This window comes from Sminthopsis crassicaudata, chromosome 2, assembly GCF_048593235.1.
Source record: "Sminthopsis crassicaudata isolate SCR6 chromosome 2, ASM4859323v1, whole genome shotgun sequence".
NCBI classification, from domain to species: Eukaryota; Metazoa; Chordata; class Mammalia; order Dasyuromorphia; family Dasyuridae; genus Sminthopsis; species Sminthopsis crassicaudata.
In genome coordinates, this window is record NC_133618.1 from 26471247 (window position 1) to 26490842 (window position 19596).

At 55.8% G+C, this 19596-nt stretch overlaps 2 protein-coding genes across 5 annotated transcripts in view; one reads left to right on the forward strand and one right to left on the reverse strand.

Moving 5' to 3' along the window:
* The first annotated feature begins 314 nt into the window (after positions 1-314).
* On the forward strand, positions 315-13919 carry NAGK (N-acetylglucosamine kinase). Of its 2 annotated transcripts, XM_074285527.1 has the most exons (10): positions 315-490; positions 3778-3862; positions 3996-4094; positions 4851-4989; positions 5651-5761; positions 6224-6336; positions 11335-11422; positions 12297-12394; positions 13094-13172; positions 13424-13919. In XM_074285527.1, the coding sequence occupies exons 1-10, from the start codon at positions 462-464 to the stop codon at positions 13603-13605; spliced, it is 1023 nt and encodes a 340-aa protein (XP_074141628.1). In that variant the 5' UTR covers positions 315-461; the 3' UTR covers positions 13606-13919. The 2 variants fall into 2 exon arrangements, with proteins under 2 accessions (XP_074141628.1, XP_074141629.1); XM_074285528.1 differs by lacking the exon at positions 3778-3862 and having other exon boundaries at positions 322-490.
* Positions 13920-15527: 1608 nt separating this feature from the next.
* Positions 15528-19596, reverse strand: part of PAIP2B (poly(A) binding protein interacting protein 2B) — a 53928-nt gene continuing 49859 nt past the window's right edge. For all 3 annotated transcript variants that reach the window (XM_074285529.1, XM_074285530.1, XM_074285531.1), the window contains one exon: positions 15528-19159. In XM_074285529.1, the coding sequence (XP_074141630.1) occupies positions 19103-19159 (57 nt within the window). In that variant the 3' untranslated portion in view covers positions 15528-19102. The remainder of the gene's footprint in view (positions 19160-19596) is intronic.

Here is a 19596-nt window from a genome sequence, read left to right on the forward strand (position 1 = left end):
GCACTTTTGTACACACACGCACGCACACACAGCGCCCAGCATCCCCGCCCCCCTTCGGACAGGTCCGCGCCTCCGGCTCCCGGCATCCTCGGAGATGCTCGCTCCTCAGCTCTGGCCCCTCCCCTGCAGGCTGGCTCGAGCCTCCTAGCTCCAGCACCACCGGAGGCTCGGAACTCTGCCCGCCCCCGCCCGGTCGCGCACATCACAGCCCCGGCCCCTCCCTTCCCCACTGCGGGGCCGGCCGCCCCTCCCTCCAGTTCCCTCCACCCCCGTGCCTCCTCGGGGTTGGCCCCGCTGCTCCGCCCTCCCCCGCCCGGCGGAAATCGGCCGCCGGAGAGACTGGGGACGGTCACATGACGGGCCGCGGTGTCTGATCTGGAAGTGACCGCGGTCTCCAAGCCGGGCCGAGGATCGGGCGCCGGGACCAGCCGCGGGAGCCGCGCAGGCGCAGCGGAGGCCCCATGGCGGGGCTCTTCGGGGGCGTGGAGGGGTGAGTGCTGGGCCGGGGGCCGCGCGTCTGCCGCTTGCAGGGTCCATGCGGCTGGAGACCGGGCGGCAGTGGGCGTGAGCAGAGGGCCGCGCCCCCCGGGGCCTCCGCCGCCTATTACAGAAGGGGAAACTGAGGCTGCGCGACTCCAGCCGCTGCCCGGGGCCGCCAGCGAGGAAGCGCGGGGTGCTTCCCCACCTGCCCTCCCCCACACCCGGGCGCTTATTGAGCCCCTGTGCGGTCCTGGGCTCAGCCTCGGCCCAGGTTCTAACGGAGGAGCCCGCGCGTCACTGCTGACAAAAGGCGCCCAGGAAAGGGGGGGGAGGGGGTCTCTGGAGGAACTGAGGAGGGGCGGGAGTCACGGGGCTGAGGGAGGAGGGCATGCATCAGGTGGGACGCGAATGTCCCGGAGGGGGGAGGGGCCGAGCGGGAGAAAGGCTGAGGCGGGTCTGATTAGTGAGCCTGGGACTGGGGGGGGCGGAGCTCCTCTGCTGGGGGGGGGATCACTACGGACTGTGGGGGTCGCAGAATTACCATCAAAAGCTGATCTCTGTATGTGTCTTATAGGCCTGGGTGCCCGGGGCACGGAAAAAGTGCTCGGGGAATGTTTAAGGAGCCCCAGTGCTCAGGGGTGGGGAAGAAGGGGGCGGGGCTGCTGGGAAAAGGGGTTCGGGTTTGGACGAGTTCAGATGTGTCCGCTGGCTGTGAGAGAGGCAGGAGCCGGGAGCAGCTGGAGCTGGAGAAATACACGGAGGAGGCTCCCTTACTCCGCCTCCCAGAGCCCCCCCCCTCAGTTACCGAAGTTAGAGGCGGAGAAATGGGGAAGGAGGCTCCCTTACTCCGCCTCCCGGCCCCCCCCTCAGTTACCGAAGTTAGAGGCGGAGAAATGGGGAAGGAGGCTCCCTTACTCCGCCTCCCGGGCCCCCCCCCTCAGTTATTGAAGTTAGAGCCTGAGAAATACACGGGGGAGGAGGCTCCCTTACTCCGCCTCCCGGGCCCCCCCCAGTTACCGAAGTTAGAGCCTGAGAAATACACGGGGGAGGAGGCTCCCTTACTCCGCCTCCCGGGCCCCCCCCCTCAGTTATTGAAGTTAGAGCCTGAGAAATACACGGGGGAGGAGGCTCCCTTACTCCGCCTCCCGGGCCCCCCCCCCCCCAGTTACCGAAGTTAGAGCCTGAGAAATACACGGGGGAGGAGGCTCCCTTACTCCGCCTCCCGGGCCCCCCCCCCAGTTACCGAAGTTAGAGCCGGAGAAATGGGGAAGGAGGCTCCCTTACTCCGCCTCCCAGAGCCCCCCCCCTCAGTTACCGAAGTTAGAGGCGGAGAAATGGGGAAGGAGGCTCCCTTACTCCGCCTCCCAGAGCCCCCCCCCTCAGTTACCGAAGTTAGAGGCGGAGAAATGGGGAAGGAGGCTCCCTTACTCCGCCTCCCAGAGCCCCCCCCCCTCAGTTACCGAAGTTAGAGCCAGAGAAATGGGGAAGGAGGCTCCCTTACTCCGCCTCCCAGAGCCCCCCCCTCAGTTACCGAAGTTAGAGCCGGAGAAATACACGGGGGAGGAGGCTCCCTTACTCCGCCTCCCGGGCCCCCCCCCTCAGTTATTGAAGTTAGAGCCTGAGAAATACACGGGGGAGGAGGCTCCCTTACTCCGCCTCCCGGGCCCCCCCCCCCAGTTACCGAAGTTAGAGCCTGAGAAATACACGGGGGAGGAGGCTCCCTTACTCCGCCTCCCGGGGCCCCCCCCCTCAGTTATTGAAGTTAGAGCCTGAGAAATACTCGGGGGAGGAGGCTCCCTTACTCCGCCTCCCAGAGCCCCCCCCCCCCCCCTCAGTTACCTAAGTTAGAGCCGGAGAAATGGGGAAGGAGGCTCCCTTACTCCGCCTCCCAGAGCCCCCCCCCCCCCTCAGTTACCTAAGTTAGAGCCGGAGAAATGGGGAAGGAGGCTCCCTTACTCCGCCTCCCGGGCCCCTTCCCTCAGTTACCGAAGCAGTTAGCCTGGCCCAGGTTTGCCCCCAGAATGGATAAGAGCCTCACCGGCTCGGGAAGCATTCCCTGGGCTCCTGCCGTTCGCCGGGTGCCCAGTCAGAGTCCGGGTAATAAGGAAGCCGCTGGCAGGGAGCCCGAGCTCCGCTGGAGGAGACGCCGGCCCAGGGATGAGCTGATAGAGGGTTACAGAGTAAATCCGGAGCGCGTGGGAATGGCGGAAGTGGGGGGCGTCAGGAAGCCCTCAGCAGCAGGACGGCGGAGGGGAGCCCGGGCTGGCACCCAGGCCTGGAGACCAGACATGCCCTGTGGTTAGAGGAGAGGGCGTGGCCGGCCGGGATGGAGACAAGCGGCTCCTCCACCAGGGACTCCTCAGACACCACTTCGGATCCCTAAGGAGCAGGGAAAGGAAGGGCCCCGGGGCCTCTTCTGGCTGTTCAGTTTTCAGGAGTGTTCTCTGCACGACCCCTACTTATTTGGGCAGAGACCAGAAGAGCCGCGTCCTTCTCCAGCTCCCTTTACAGATGAGGAAGCCGAGGGAAAGCCTGAGGGACTTGTTGGGAGCCCGGCGGGAGACCCCCAGGTCACGGGCCTGACCCTTGGTCCTTGGCTCCGAGCTCGGCCTCCCTGGGGGCGCCCCCAGCCTCATAGCCATTACCCGCAGCCTGGCTCCGACCCTCCCTTTGCTCCGTTATTACGCTCTGATCTGGCCCCACCGGCCCCTGGCAGCCTCTGGCCCAGCCTGACCCGCCCACAGGGCCCGGGGCCAGCGCCCGTTTCGGGCAGACCTGGAGCGCCGCGCTGCTTCTTCAGAGCCCAGACGCCGGATTTCCGTTCCTTTTGTGCTAACGCTGCCATCTTGGGCATGTTGCCTCCTATGTGGGCCTCGGTTTCCTTATTTGTGAGATGTAGACGTGGATGTCTGAGACCCCTTTGAGCTCTGTGACTGTGGGAGGACTGGGGAACTGAGGGTCCCCAAGGTCAGAGCCCCCTGGGGGGAGGGGCCTGCAGGCAGAGGTGGGGAGCTGGAATTGGGCCCCCGGAGGCCCCCTAAGGCCAGCTGCTCCTGCCCAGGGCCTCTGACGCCCGCTGACTCCCCAGGGAGAGAAGTCGTTCCTGATCTGCAGGATCACGCTTCCCTGCGGCTCCCCCGCACCTGTAAAACCCCCCTCGAGGTCTGTGGGAAGTGGCCAGGGCTGGTGTGGGGGGTCTGGGAGACAAAGTGCCCCTCAGGGAAGGTCGGCGAGGGGCCAGGGTGACGTCCTGAGGGCAGCAGGTCAGAGCTGAGACTGCTCTGGGCTTTCCCTTAGGGGGGCCACCCACTCCAAGGCCGTGCTGCTGACCGGAGACGGCGAGGTTGTGGCCGAGGTGTCGGGACCGAGCACCAACCAGTGGGTAAGACGGGCCCGGGCCGAGGGAAGGGCTCGCTTGGTTCTCCTCGGCCGTGTCCGACCATCTCACCCCGCGGCCGGGGAGAAGCTCTGGGGTAGCCCCGAGTCCCCCAACTCCTTTTCTCTTCCGGGGGCAGCTGATCGGGCTGGAGCAGTGTGCAGAAAGGATCAATGACATGGTGAACAAAGCCAAGGAGCAAGCGGGGGTCAGCGTTACCGAGCCGCTTCGCAGCCTGGTGAGTCCGGGGCGGGGACGTGGGCCCGGGAGTCCGAGTGAGAACCCAGGCCTGAGCACCCGGAGAGTCACCGGGCACAGACCACAGGGCCGGAGAGCACGGACATCATGTGGTCTGGCTCTCAATTAACCGCTGAGAAAGCTCGGTGGCTCCGAGTGCTGGCCCCGGAGCAGGAGGACCTGAACTCAGGGCCGGCCTCAGATACTTACTGGCTGTGTGACCCAGGGGCAAGTGTACTGAGAGAGACAGAGAGCAAGGGAGAGACAGAAACAGAGAGAGAGAAATGGAGAGAGAGAGAGGAAGAGACACAGAGACAGCTGAGACCCCCCCCAGGGCTGGGGGAGCTTGGCAAGCCCCCCTCCCCCCCCGCACCTAAGTCTCAGGGTTCCTATCTGAAACCCGGTTTTCAGTCTGTCAGTCCCACTGCCTCCGTGTTGGACAGCACTGAAACATAAAGCCATTATGACGCAGCCCCCCTTCAGGTCAGCGTGAGGTGTTGGTTGCCGGGATTCCCCACGTCCCACGGCACGTGCCAGAGCCGGGCCGGATGCAGGTCTTCCTGCCTGAAGGACTGGCCTGGCAGGAGGCCGTGGGGAGCCTGGCACGGTGGAAGTCGGCTTGGCAGGAGAGGAGGCAGGAAAGGCCGAGTTCTAGGGTGAAAGGGCCCGAGATGACCCTAGCGGGAGCTAGGGAAGGTATAACACAGGGTTCACAGCGGTTCTGCACGCCTGGACGCTGCCCTTTTCCCTGTGGCAGGGCCTGAGCCTGAGTGGGGGAGAGCAGAACGCGGTTGTGACCCTGACCGAGTGTCTACAAAGCCACTATCCCCACCTGAGCGACAGCTACTTCATCTCCACGGATGCCGCGGGCTCCATCGCCACGGCCACGGCCCACGGTAAGGACTCTCCCGCCCCCGGAACAGCGAGCACCGCTTGCCAGCTCCTGAACCTCACTGTAGACGGCCCCGAGCCGAGCATCTGACTTCACCTTCTCCCGCTCCACCTCAGGGAGCCCAGAGCAGGGAAAGAGGGAGCCATGTCTGTGATGAAAGGGAGGAGAAGCTGTTGGGGAGGGGTCCAAAGCGAGAGACCCTCCAGAGCAGGGGTTTTTTGTGTCATGCTGTGAAGCCCTTCTCAGAATAATGGCTTTAAATGCATGAAATAAAAATAAATAGATAATATATCTAAAATAATCCTTGAGATATGTATCACGGAATTAAGAATATCAGCAGAAATAATAAATCATGGACTCCGGGTTAAGAACTCCTGCTCCACAAGTGGAGAAGTGTCCCCACGATTAGCGCCAGAGTTAAACACGGGAGCCGAGGCCCGCGGACGAGGAGCCCTCCCAGAGCGGCCAGAACACTGGCTGGGAGACCCCGGGCTCACTCGTAGCCGTTTCCTTCCCCACACAATTCCCCAGCCCTCGGAGACCGGGCCCAGCAAAACAAGGTCTCTCCTGGAGCACAAACTTGTGATCCTTCGGGCACTGTCCCGGAACCTGCCCCGGAACCCCGGGTCTCTGCTAGTTCTGGGCTCTCCCTGTTCTCCCTCCAGGTGGCGTGGTGCTCATTTCCGGCACAGGGTCCAACTGCAGACTGGTCAACCCGGACGGCTCCGAAGAAGGATGTGGCGGCTGGGGGCACCTCATGGGCGACGAGGGCTCCGGTGAGAATGGAGGAGGGGCAGCCTTCTCTCCCCAGCTCTGGGGATTCCAATAGGGGAACCCACTTCCTGCCAGGCCCACTGAGGCTGGGGCTGCTTCCAGTTCTTGTGAGACCCACAGACCAAATCATCACGAGGGTCTTTCCGATGCTTGAAGGCAGCGATGCTGCCCACCTGAGAGTCCTCCCTCTCGCCTCCTCCACCCCCCTTTCAGCCCCAAATTTTTGTCTCTGCGTGGATACCCCCAGTCTCCCAGTGCCCGGAGATGCTGGACCTCCTGGCTCCTGGATGGAGGTGGGGCCGGGGAGTTGGGGTAGAGACTTTCCTGCCATTGCACAGATGCGGCTCCGACTCTGGCCACGGAGCCTGCAGGGGTCCAGCCCTCAGACTCCCTCAGTCTCCGACCCTTTGGGCCACAGGGACCACCAGCTCCTGCTAGCCCTAAGTGCTCCCTTCCCTCCACAGCCTACTGGATCGCCCACATGGGCGTGAAGACGGTTTTTGACACTATGGACAACCTGGAGGTATCGCCACATAGCATAGACTTCCTTAAAAAGGCCATGTTTGATTACTTCAAGGTAGGTTCCTCTGCCCCAGAGCCCCCCACTCTGTCCCGGTCTGGAAGCAGAGGGGAAGGGGAGAGGTGGGGGCAGGGACAGGAGTCCCTTCCCCACACTTGCCTGGGGTGGGGGAGGGGAGCAAGTCTATATTTCGTAGAAGAGGACTCTGGGTAACAAGACACACACACACATGCAGCAAAAGACGAATAAATGGCACAAGAACCAGTGGGAAAGTCGGGGATAGTGTGAGAAGGGTGAGCAAGGCCGGCTTCTGAGTCTGGATCCGAGGCGGTCTGGGGCCATTGAGCTTCTGAGCCCAGCTCCCCCTTTTCAGATGAGAAAACTAATGTTAACCCAGGTGAAAAGGCAGTCTGAGTAGAAATTCTAGAGGGAGCAGTCTCCCCCTCCCTCCTTCTCCCCCATGGCCTGTAACTATTTCTGGGATTCCATGACAAAGACTTCCTGCATATGTCCCCGATTCCATGTTATGTCTATGTCATCTTTCACCTGATTAAAATGTTTTTTAAATACTAAACATAAATTGTGAGACTGATTCTCCCCAAACTTAAAAAAAAAATAAAAAAGAATCCGGCATGTCCTGCTCCCAGTGAAGTCCCCACTGGCTCTTGTAATCACTGCTTCCCCTTCTGGATGTTCCCTTGAATAATCTACTCTAGAATTTTCCCAGGAAGCAAAGTCAGGTTCCCTGGTCTAAATTTTACAGACTCTTTTCTCCATTTTTTGGAGAAATTGGGGGTCAGTCCTTCTCCAGTCCTGCGATACTTCTCCCACTCTCCATGATTTTCTTGGTACTGATTCTAGCTCCTCGGGACTCAAGGGTTATTTCCTCTGAGCCAAGTAACTTGGATTCATCAAAAGGCACAGCCAGGATTTGGTGGTGAAACTAGGCCTGGCGTGGGGAAGACCCGAGTACCGAAGCAGCCTCGAGACTCTGTCTCTTAACCTCTTTTTGCCTCCGTTTCTTCAACTTATAAAATAGGGATAATAACAGCACCAATGAGATCACAGTTGTCTGAGCCTGAGTTGGGTATCAAGGATCATTCCTCTCTCCAGAAGGATGTTGGAAACGGAGGGAGGGAATGCAACCCTCCCATTTAACAGATGAGTCTGAGAGGAGGGACTGTGCTCTACAGTTGATGGCAAATCCGGGGCAGAACCTCTCATTTCCCTGCCAAGTGATGTGTGAGGCAGTGGGCCGTCAGCCTGACTGCTCTCCTGGCATGGGCGGAGCAGACAAAGCAAAGGGCATCCTAGTCAGGGGGCCCGGGGATCAGACCCTGGCTCGGATACCCAGTGGTTGTCAGACAGTCAGCAAGCGCTCCACTTGCCTGAACCCATTTCCTTGTATAGTGGAGCCGATAATGCTCACACCGCCTGCCTTCCCAAGTGGTTCTTTAACATTTTAAAAGCAGTGTAGAGATGGAAATGGATCCCTTTTAATTCTTTTTTAAAAATTATGTTCTGTTATATTTTAAGTTCCCAAACTCTCCCTCCCCACCCTATGCTAAGGAGTGCTGGGGTACTTGATTTGAGTATTTCTGATACTCAGAATAATGTAGTCCTTCATATTTATTCTTTATTTTATTTTTTCCTTTTTTCTGAGGCTGGTGGTAAGTGACTTGCCCAGGGTCACACAGCTAGGAAGTGTTAAGTGTCTGAGATCAGATTTGAACTCGGGTCCTCCTGAATTCAGGGCTGGGGCTCCATATTTATTCTTTAAATGAACTATTACTGTATACAGCAGTTCTCTTGGTTCTGCTCAGTTCACTCGGCATTATTTCATTTAGAATTTTTCCATGTTTTTTAAAAATGAACCAGTTCATCATTTCTTAGAGCACAGTGGTAATTCACCACAGTCATGTAGCACAACTTATTTAGCATTCTTCAATTGGTGGACATCTCCTCAATTGCTAGTTCCTTGCCATTATAGAGAGCCGTGTTAAATAATTTAGGACCTAGATTCTTTGCCATTTTCTCTGATCACTTTAGGAAAAGACTTAATGTGGTATTATAGCTAGGCAAAGGAAACACACAGGTTTATAACTTTGTGCATAATTCCAGATTCTCTGCAGAGTACTTGGATCAGCTCACAGTTCCACCAAAGAGTGTATTAGTGTCCCAATTTTCCCACATCCCTCCAACATTTGTCATTTTCCCTTCTGTCATTTTAGCCAATCTGACAGGTGTGACATATCTCAAAATTGTTTTTATTTTACTTTATCTTATCAATGATTTAGAACATTTTTCATGTGACTATAGTTTTGCAAAAAAAAAAAAAATGCCTTTGACCTTTGACCAATAATCAGTTGACTCAGTCTTATAAATTAGACAAAGTTCTCTGTATATTTGAGAAATGAAAACTTTATCTAAGAAACTGTCTATAAAATTCCCTTTCTCCTCCAGTTTTCTGCTTTCCTTCTAAACTAAATTGCTTTTGATTTTGACAAAACCTTTTTAATCACAATTATCTATTTTATATCTCACAATGTTCTTTCTTATTTATTCATAAGTTTTTCTATCCATAAGTCTGATAGATAATAATATGCTCCATGGTTTTCTAATTTACTTACAATCTCTCCTTTTATATCTAGGTCATATATCCATTTTGACCTTTTTTTTCTTTTGAAAGGCAATTAGGGCTAAGTAATAAGTGACTTGCTCAAAGTCACATGTCCAGTAAGTGTCAAGTATCTTAGGTCAGTTTTGAATTCAGGTCCTCCAGACATTAGGTTCTATCCACTGCACCACCTTGCTGCCCCATTTTTCTCTAGGTAAATGGTATAAGATACGGGTCTATACCTAGTTCCTGCCAGATTGCTTTCTAGTTTTCCCCAATTTTTTTTTTTTAAACAAAATGATGAATTCTTATCCCAAAAGCTTAAATTTTTGCATTTGTTAAACATAAATATGTTTTCTCTATTCAATTGGTCCTCAAACTTTTAAAATTGGGAGCCAGTTCACTGTCCCTCAGACTGTTGGAGGGCCTATGGTAATAAAACCTCACACTCTGTGTGCGCCCCTCAGCCCATTTGCCATAACCCGGCGGGCCGCATAAACGTCCTCAGTGGCTGCATCTGGCCCGTGGGCTGTAGTTTGAGGACCCCTGCTCTATTCCACTTACTTCTTAGCCAGTCTTAGATAGTTTTGATAATTACTGTTTTATAATATAATTTTAAAACCTGGTACTATTAAAGCTCTTTCTTTCACATTTTTTCCCATTCATCTTCTCTTCTTCCAAATGAATTTTGTCATCATTTTTTCTAGCCAAATAATTTTTTGGTAAGTTAATTGGGATGGTATCAAATAAGTGGATTAGTTTAGGTAGTATTGTCATTTTTGTTATATTGACCCATCCATGCACCATTATTTCTCCATTTGTTTAAATCTAATTTTATTTCTATCAAGTGCTTTATAATTATGTTCATGTAGTTCTTAGGTTTTTCTTGGTAGGTATACTCTCATGTATTCTATGCTGACTGTGGTTATTTTAAGTGGATTATCTTTACTATCTTTTCTTGCAGGGTTTTGTGGATGATAAATAGAAATGTTGATGATTTATGTGGGTTTACTTTATACCTGCTACTTTGCTAAAATTATTTTTCAGCTAAGTTTTGAGTTGAATCTCTAGGATTTTTCAAGTGTGTCATCCTATCATCTGCAAAAGAGGTCGTTTTATGGCTTCATCGCCCAGTATGATTCCTTCAATTTTTTATTCTTCTCTTCTTGCTAGAATTTCTAATAATAGTACTAAATAATCTCAGTCACAGTGGGCATCCTTGTTTCATTCTTGATCTTAGTGGGAAGGCTTCTAGCTTATCCTCATTATCAGTAATGCCTGCTAATGGTTTTAGGTAGATGCTGCTTATCATTTTAAGGAACAATCTATTTATATTTATGCTTTCGAGTGTTTTTATTGGGAATAAATGTTGTATTTTGTCAAAAGCTTTTTCTTCATCTATTGATATAGATTTTTGATAATCTTGCTATTGATATAATCAATTATGTTCACAATTTCCCTTATACTATCCCGGTATTCCTGGAATAAATCCTGCTTGGTCACAATATATAATCTTTGTGATATACTGCTGTGTATTCCTAGCTAGTATTTAGGATTTCCCTTCCATATTCATTAGTGAAATTGGTTTATAATTTTCTGTTTTTTTGCTCTTCCTGGTTTAGATATCAGCACCATGTGTTTGTTCCATATAAGGAGTTTGGCAGAATTCTTTCTTTTTCTATTATTCCAAATAATTTATTTAATGGTGGAATTAATTCATCTTTAAATATAGGGTAGGATTCGCTTTTAAGTCCATCTGGTTCGAATGCTTTTTTCTTAGAAAGTTCCTTTGGTATGGCCTATTCAATTTCTTTTGTCTAAAGTGGGTTTATTATTCTAATTCCTCTTCTGTTAATCTAGGCAGTTTATCTTTCTGTAAATTTCACTTAAGTTGTTAAATTTCTTGAAATATAATTGGGCCAAAAACAACTGCTAATTGCTTTAATTTCATCTTCATTGGTAATCTATGCACCCTTTTCATTTCTGACACTGGTACTCTGGTTTTCTTCCCTCCTTCATTATTGATTCTTGAGTGCAGGTGGGGACTGAAAGTGCGGGGACCTGTGTTTGGGGCCTGCCCCATGATTCAAAGCTTCTTTCGAGGGCTTGGTTTTCCTGGGCCATAAAGGGAAGGCTTCGATCCAGACGCTGGTCTTTGGTTTCAGGCTGGAGCATTAGCTTTTCCATGGAAAGGAGGCAGAAGGGCTTGCAGAGGGAGGGTGGCTGGAGAAGTGCTGCCCCATAAGGTCGTCATCGGTTCTTGGTAAATGGGGAAGTCGGACTAGACCTGGGGTCCGTTCCCTGGCCCGCTGCCCCGTGTGCTCGGGTTTCCTAGTTTCTACGAGAAGTCCGGTCTTGCGACCACTCAGCTCTTGGCGAGGGGCTGGGGAAGCCTTCTTCTTTCTGATACCGTCTGAAGCCCCTTTCTGTGCCCTCAGGTGTCGGACCGGATGGGACTCCTCACCCACCTCTATAGAACCTTCGATAAATCCAACTTTGCTGGATTTTGCCAGAAAATTGCTGAAGGTACAGGAGGGACGGGGTGGGAAGCCACAGCCTCTGGCCTGTCCAGTTTGGCTCCCGCAGAGCCTCCTCACTGTGAAAGAGAGCCCCGGTGGCCGCTGCGTCCGACCTGCGTCCCCGCCTGGCTCGCCCGGGCTGCGTTCAGGCGGTGTCCGGCCTGGCGTCTGACTCTCGGTTTCTTCGTCTTTCGCGCGCAGGCCGGACCATGTGATCTCTTAAGGCTGGCCCTAGCTCTAGAGCCTATGTTCTCTCTCAGCCCAGTCATGGAGACCTTCTCTTTCTGGAAAACAGGCGGCGAGAATGAAAACCTAACCCCAAACCTTGGCTCTGACCAGTCGCTCTTCCCTCGCTCCCTTCTCTTCCTTCTTTGTTTCCCCTTAAATCAAGAGCTGAAAGTGACCCCTTCTAGACCCACTTCTTCAATGGCCTGCCCGCCCCAAATTCCTCACCAAGACCCCCAAGACCAAGGGGATCATCTTTCCCACAAACACTCTTCCTCCTGCCCTCCTTATCTCTGTCTGGTACCACCATTCCCCTCTACCTGACCTGAAACTTTCCTTAACTCTCTTTCTCCCTTCCCTCCCAAGGCCAGACGCTTTTGGTGTGACGGCCCCTTTTCTCTGCCCCTTCCTCCCATGCCTGCTGCCCCTGCCCCGTGGCAGGCTTTGCTCGCACCTGCCGGCTCCTGGCTCCAGAACAAGCTTCTCACGCTGTCCTTCTTCCCGGAAGCTCATTTTCCCTTCTCCCCCTTTCTGTAGCTCAGGGTCGGGCAAGGAGCGCTCTGCAAGACCCGGGTCGGTGCACGGACTCCTCGGGAGACTTAGGAGGGGCTGGGTGAAGCCGGCACGCTTCAGCCCCCTCCCCCTCTCCGTTTCAGGTGCTTATCAGGGGGACACCCTCTGCCACCATATTTTCAGGAAGGCTGGAGAAGTTCTAGCAAGACATATACTGGCAGTGTTGCCCAAGATACAGTTGGTGAGTGGGGGCGGGGAAGGGGGAGGGCGATGGACAAGCTGGGAAATCCCGCCTGTGCAGCAGCTTGGAGTCCATGCCCACTTCTCTGTCTCTCTACCCACCCACGTCTCTGCCCCCTTCCTTAACCCCTCCTAGAGCCGACAATGCAGGACAGAAGGGGCAGGGAGCCTGGGGTCCTGTGCTCAATGCTCCTGAGTACACCGCTTCTCCCCAAGTCTCTGGCACCTTTCTAAAGGAGGGGTGCTGTACTGAGGGCAGGGTCTGCCCTCAGGGAGCTCGGTGTGCCCGGGCCTGGTGACGAGTGCCTGGTAAATGGGCTCTGTGCCATGGCAGAGAGGGAAAGACCAAGCGGGGGAAGGGGGGGCCTGGGGAAGTGGAGGCCGGTACATGGCTCGTGTAGGAAATGGCCCTTCTTGACACAGGCGCACACGCTCGCACACACACACACACACACCTCTTGCACACACACCCCTTTTACACAGCCTGCAGATGACTGAGTCGATCCTGGCCAACACAACTCTGGGTTCGGAGGTCAGCAGGTCCCCAGTGTCTCTGCCCCTCGATAGCTCCCTTGGCCAAGTCCTAGGAAGCATCTCCCAATCTCCCACTGGCCCGTCCCTTCCCTGAGGCCCCTCCCTCTGGGCTCCTTGGCGAGGGGGGCAGAGAGCAGGTCCAGCATTAGTAACTCTGCCCCCCCAGGAGCTGTTCCAGGAGCCAATGGGCCTCCCCATCCTGTGCGTGGGCTCCGTGTGGAAGAGCTGGGAGCTGCTGGAGGAAGGTAAGGGGGACCCCGGGCAGGGCAGCTCCCCCAGCACCCCAGGCCGGGCCTTCCCTCACCCCCCTCTCTGGGCCCGGCCCTCCCTCACCCCCCTCTCTGGGCCCGGCCCTCCCTCACCCCCCTCTCTGGGCCCGGCCCTCCCTCACCCCCCTCTCTGGGCCCGGCCCTCCCTCACCCCCCTCTCTGGGCCCGGCCCTCCCTCACCCCCCTCTCTGGGCCCGGCCCTCCCTCACCCCCCTCTCCCGTCCTAGGCTTCGTCAGCACCCTGGCTGAGGGCCGGAAGATCCAGGGGGCCTTCTCCAAGTTCACGCTGCTCCAGCTGACGCACTCCTCTGCCCTGGGGGGGGCCAGCCTGGGGGCCCAGTTCATTGGGCACAAGCTCCCCCTGAACTACGACAACACGGCAGATCCTTTCTTCCAGCACACCTTCTAGCTGGCCGGCCTTCCACCTCAAGCCCTGGAAGGCCAGTCAGTGCTTTTATTAATCAATAAAGACGGCTGAAATGTATGGATAATTACCTCCAAATCACCTCAGGTAGCTCCAGGAACAGACTCCCGTAATCGGAGAGTTGGGGCGACTCCGACTCCTCCACCAAAGGAGTCCCTCCTGTCAGGTGCCCGAGAACCCACCAGATGGAGGTGTCTGTTTGAATCCTGCCCCCCGGGGCCGCCCGCCCCACTTGTGAGGGATTCTGATTATTAAGACTTTGTTCCTGATTTTAAAATTAAATCGGCTTCTTTGCAACATCTCTTAGTTGTCCTCTGGAGTTAACGGATCCCGCTAGTCGGACCTTCCAGGCCGGGTATCCTCCGGCCAGTGATGCCCCAGCCCTTCAGCCGGCCATTCCTGCTTAAGCCGTGGGGGCCAGAACCAAACACGATGCTCCTGACCCCCCACCCCCCATGGAAGTCTGATGCAGGCTGCCGTCCCCTCACCCTGCTGACTCCCACAGAGCTTGCGGTTCACTAAGACCCCCACATCTTTTTCTGAACTGCTTCCTCAGGTGCAGGGTTCTGCTGATTCATCCCAATTTTGGTTAAAATCTTGTTAGAGCCCATCACCAGCAGGCTAGCTCTGCCAGCAGCGTTACCCGGCAGCGGGAGAAGCTGTCAAGTCCATCTCACTGATGACTGCCGAGGCAGGGCATGGTGTCTTGGGCAGCCAGGCTCTACTCCCAGGGCCACCATCCTCAGACAGGCGAGTGCCAGGCAACCTGCCCCTTAGCCAGGCTCCAGAAGGGGGCACTGCCACACATGGGCTCTCCCGTGGGGTCCCGGTCACCCAGGGGCAGGAGGAAGTTGGCGTCCTTTCCTCTTGACCAGCATCCTGCCACCAAGTGCGCGGTGCCTTTCTACGCGTGGCCTAGTCAGCTAGCAGTCCAGTCTCTGTCTCCATTAACCCCTCGATACTGATAACCCGTGGTTTGGGGTCCCAGTTTCCCTCTCGGAGGGCGTGACTCTTGACTGAATTGACCCCGTCTTGGTCAGCCATCCCCTCCCATCCTTACAAGGGACTGTATCCTACTTGGTTGAGGGGATACACTTTGGATTCCGCTGCCCAAAGCTGGGGTGATCTGGGAGCAAAAAGTGTCTTGTTGAAGAGATGTGACGTCACTCAGCCCCTCCGTGGAGGGGACCCCCCTCCTTAGTAAATTCACTCTTGTTACTTGTTAATCAGTTGATTGTTACCTTCAGGAACGTTCACTTTTCTGAGGGCCCGTAAGCCGGGGGCCTGTACCAAGCCTGTCCCCTCTGACTAAAATGCTAGCATCGTTATTAAAATGGCTAATTGCCCAGAAGCTGTTTCTTGAACTTTGTACCCATCACACTGGCCTGCTGCCCATGGATGGGGGAAGGCAAGATCCGGATGCAAACCCCAACCCCACGACCCCCTTAACCTGTGTCTCAGACCCCTCCCTGGCTCAACTGCTCCCCCATTAAGTGATCCCACGCGCTGGTGCTTCATACCAAGCTCTGGTGATGGAGAGAATGACCGGTCCCCTCCTATTGAGAACAGGCTTCCCATCCATAGAGATTTGCCCGTCACGGGGGCACACTATGGGAGGTAATTGGGGAGAGTGCCCAGAAGTAACGGTGGGGAGGGCAGCATCCAGGCCTGGGGGATGGAGGCAACGTGCCCGGAGGCCCAGGAATTGGTGTGGATGGAAAGGCGAGTCCGCGCCCTTCTCCTTAGACAAGACTCCTTGGGGGGGGCAGGCTACTGAAATAGAACGCCCCGCTCACCCAGGGAAGCAGAAAGCTGTGGAGGGAAGAAGGGGGGCCCCAGTCCGTGCCCCAAAGCCGCTGGGGTGGCCATAGGAAGGACCCCCGCAGAAGGACAAGGACCACAGCCAATCACTGCCTTCTCGTTTTATTGAAATTTCCAAGAGCTGCCATTTGGTTTGAATAGCAAAGTTCAGAAAAGGTAACTTTTTTTTTTCCCTTTTTGACAATTTTATGAAAAAAAGTCAATCTTAAGCTCTTATTCTCCCTCTCCCAAAATAGTGTAGAACGAAGCTCTTCACCCGACTACTGCGTGTCAGCAAGGTGCTTGTCGATATTTCTGCAAATGCTACGTCTGCGGGTCTCCCCCAAGCCCAGGAGGGACAAGGGGGCAGTTCCAAGCTGGGGCTCCCTTCCATGACCCCCCCAACCCATGAGAGCTCTGGTTCCTTCCTCCTCCCCAATGAGCAAAGGCAGCGTGATCCCTGGGAGAGGCGACCGCGCTCATCAGAAAGCTGGTTTGGGGGGATTTCTCCGCTCGGACGCTTTCGGGTTCAGTCCCCCCGATACTCCAGAACCTATTCCACCATTAGATGCAGGAAGTTTGTGGAGCCGCCAGCACAGGGGGTACAGGCTGTCCAAGGAGAAGCAACATCGATCACAGAACAAACGCTGCAGACCTGGGGCTCTGGGGACGAGGGGCGAGGCTGGCTCTGGGGGCCGTTCCTTTGGAGCGAGCGGCCTGAGTGATCCTGAGGCGCGGCGCGGGCCGCGGGGTGTGCTTTGTGTTTGGATCTTCCGGAGCCGCAAAGGCCCGGCTGCGACTCTCACCGGTCAGGACGGCCGCGGGAAACGTCTGCGGAGCGCTGGAAAACCAAAGTTTCTGCTCCTAAAACGCGCCCTCAAAGTGACCGCACAGAACAAAGGAGAGTGCTTAGCGATGGGGCGCCCGCAGGAGGAGCCCCCTCTGCCTCCGATGCCAGACTGGGGGGGGAAGGAGGCCAGCAGGAAACGGAAGACGCTGTGGGCTTCCTGCGGGTCCGCCCCCTTAGCAAGGAGGGACAGAAAATAAAACGCATGCCCAGGTGCAAGGAAGGAGCGGTGTCTGCGTGTGTGCAGACAGATACCAGGCTGTGGTCTGGGCCTGCAACTCCAGTCTGACAGCAGAGGGCACAGCGGGGCCCCTGGGCATCCCGGGGAGAGGGGGCCACCCAGAGCTGGCTCAGCCACCCTCTGGCGGGCTCCCCTAGATGCCCCGTCCTCGGAAGTGCAGTGGGCAGGGGCTGCATCAGCTCTATGCCCACCTAGCACCTGGGCAAGGTTGGTGCTACTGAGGGCAGGAGAGGGCCCTTCCACCTGCCTCTCCCAGCAGCCCTTCAAACCAGGGCATTTCTTGAGAACTCTGGATCCAGGTATCCCTGCAAACTTAAGGAAGCCCTCCCCGGAGCCCCTCACTTTCAGAGGCTCCTCTCTGGCAATGGGGCTCTCGGAACATACCACCTTGGGAGCCACCAGCAGTCTGCAGCCGGTGCTGTGGAGCCCTGAGAGCCAAGGGGACCCCCTACCTTATCCTCTAAAGGAGGGATTGCACCTTAGTCATTAAATAGATCCTAAGATAAAATCCCACTTAGCCCAGAACCGGAGCCAGAACTGGAGAAGTGGCTGGGCCTAGAGCTGAGGAGACCTGAGTTCAAATGCAGCCGCAGACACTTAATAGCTGCAGGACCCCAGGGGGTCCTCCCCCTTCCCCCCTCCCCCATCTGCCTGTGGAAGGGAAAGGTTGGGCTCGGTGACCCCGAAGGTCCCACCCGGCTCCAATCTGCCCCTACATGTGCTGACACAGGCTCCCAAGTAAGACATATGGACCTGAAGGGAGCAGCCGCCTCTGAAATACAAATTTGACCTTGTGATGGGCTGAGCACGGGGAGGGGGCGCTCACAAAGCTCGGAGGAGGCCCCCTGTCCTGCCCGCTTGGGCAGAGACAGATGTGGAAGATGGGGGGGGGGCAGAGCAGGGGCAGGCAGGGGCCTTAGCACTGTGAACGAGCAAGCCTGGCACCCGCCGCTGCTCTTCCCACGGGGATTTGGGGCTGGCCAAATAGAAGATGGAGTAGGGTGGTGCTGACGGAAAGCCAAGACCCCCATTTGTGACCCTGGAAGCAGGAGAAAGGGTCTCCTTACCTCCGGCCACGTCCGAGGCCCTCGGGACCTCGGGGACGGGAGAGCCAACGCTTCCACAACTACTCCTGAGGCCAGAGAAGAAAAGGGGCAGCAGGCTTGGGCTCCCTGCCCCTTCGGGATCTCGGACAGAGCATCTGAGGGCCAGAGCAGGAAGTGGGTCGCCATCCCGTCCAGGGAGGGGAGGCCGCTGGCATCTCTGAACAGGCAACCTCCAAGGCCTGGGGCCCTCCACCCAGTCAAGAGGGGTTCATTTCCCCCAATGGTGGCGGGAAGAGAATCGGTCCAGAGACACAGAATGACCATAATCTGGCTCATCAAGAACAAAGGCTTTTAGGGAAGTGGCCCCTCGCATAAGCATCTCCAACATTCTCACATGTGCCCCCCGTGCTCTCCTTTTAAGTCAGAGCAGCCCTCGGTCCTGCCCCCCAACTGCTGCGGAGGCGCCCGAGGGGGTCTGGCGGCCTGCAGGAGGCGGCGTCTCAGAGGCCCAGTGAGCAAGGGGGAGGACCGGCCGAGGAGACGCACGGTCAGGGCCTGAGCCTCCGGGCTCCTCCCTCCGCACCGAAGGTCCTCCTAAAGCTCCCCCAAGAAGAACGAGCCCTGGAAGGAAATCTTTGGACATCGCCCACTCTGTGTGAGTCAAGCCTTTATGGAGGAAAGCTGGCAGAGCTGGAGACAGTACTGGATGCAAACAGAGGTAAGGAGTGTGAAAATCACTGCTGCACAATTCAAGCCACGCCCACGGGAATGCCCCAGGCCACCAGTCCCCTGGGCCCCCTGCCCCGGTACCACCGGGGTCTCAAGAACCAAGGGCTCAAGGGCTGGCAGAAGGAGCTGCCCCAAGGAGGTGCCCAAGAGCTCCATCACAGGACCCAGAGGGGCTGAGACCCTCATGATGGAGGGTTTTGAAAAAAGAATTCCCAATTGATGGCTTCCTGCTGAGCGGTCCCCGCCAGCCAATGGCTCAGTCTGTGTTCTCAGGAGGTCCTGTGATAGAGTCCTCTAGAGAGGGAGGCGGGCCTGGGGGTGCAGCCCCCCCTCCGCCCTATCCCCTCCCTCTCCTCCTAGCCAACCAGCTGGGACAAGGCGACTTCTGCGGGTCTCCCTTGAATCCAAAGTTTGATGCAGGATGGGAAGGGCGCTCCCTAAACACTAATCCTGGAAAAAAGATGCTTTCCACATCCCAACATCCTCTATGGGAAAGGGAAGGCAGAGGCTGCAATCCTCTCACAAAAACAAACAAAAAAAAGGAAAAAAGAGCAATTATGTTTAAACAAAAAAGGAAAAACAGAGAAAAAAAAGAAAACAGATCCAGAGCGCCCAAATGCAGGCTGGCAGAACAAAAGAGATACGCAGATGCTTGTAGAGAAGACTGCCCGCGTTAAGACTCGATTCACAGCGTCGAGTTGGACCCTCTTGCTTTCCCCTCCCCCAGCAGCCCCCCACCCCAGCCCCGCCCCGCCTCTGTGTGCACTTCTGTCCCTGGAAAGAGGGACCCCCAAGTCCTCCTGAAAGGTTTCCGAAGAGTCAGTACTTCACTCCTGGAATAAACTCCTTGGCATCGGGGTTCAGGTTACTTTTGCTCTGAAATAAGGAGCAAAGGAGAGCGTAAGTAGAAGTGGGAGCCATTTACTCCTCCAACTGGCGCCGGTCGGGAGGCACCCTCTCTGACCTCAGTGGACCCCCACAATGACCTCAGCAGGCCCCAGCTCTGACCTTGGCAGGCCCTCACAATGATCTCGGCGGGTGCAAGATCTCAGTGGGTCCCCACAATGACCTCGGGGGGCCCTGAGTGACTATGGCAGCACCTCATCTGCCAGCCTGAAGCCTCAGGACCCCGGTGGGGGCCCAGCCCAGGTGGTTCTGGGTGCTAATGAGAGAGGAGCGACAAGCTGAGGGCCAGGGTGAAGCTCCCAACCAGCCCAACCCAAGGGCTGGGCTCTTCCATCGGACAGCAGACCCAGTTCCTCAGGGCTGGTCCCCCCTTGACTTCCGGTTTCAGAAGCCCCACGAGGAACAAG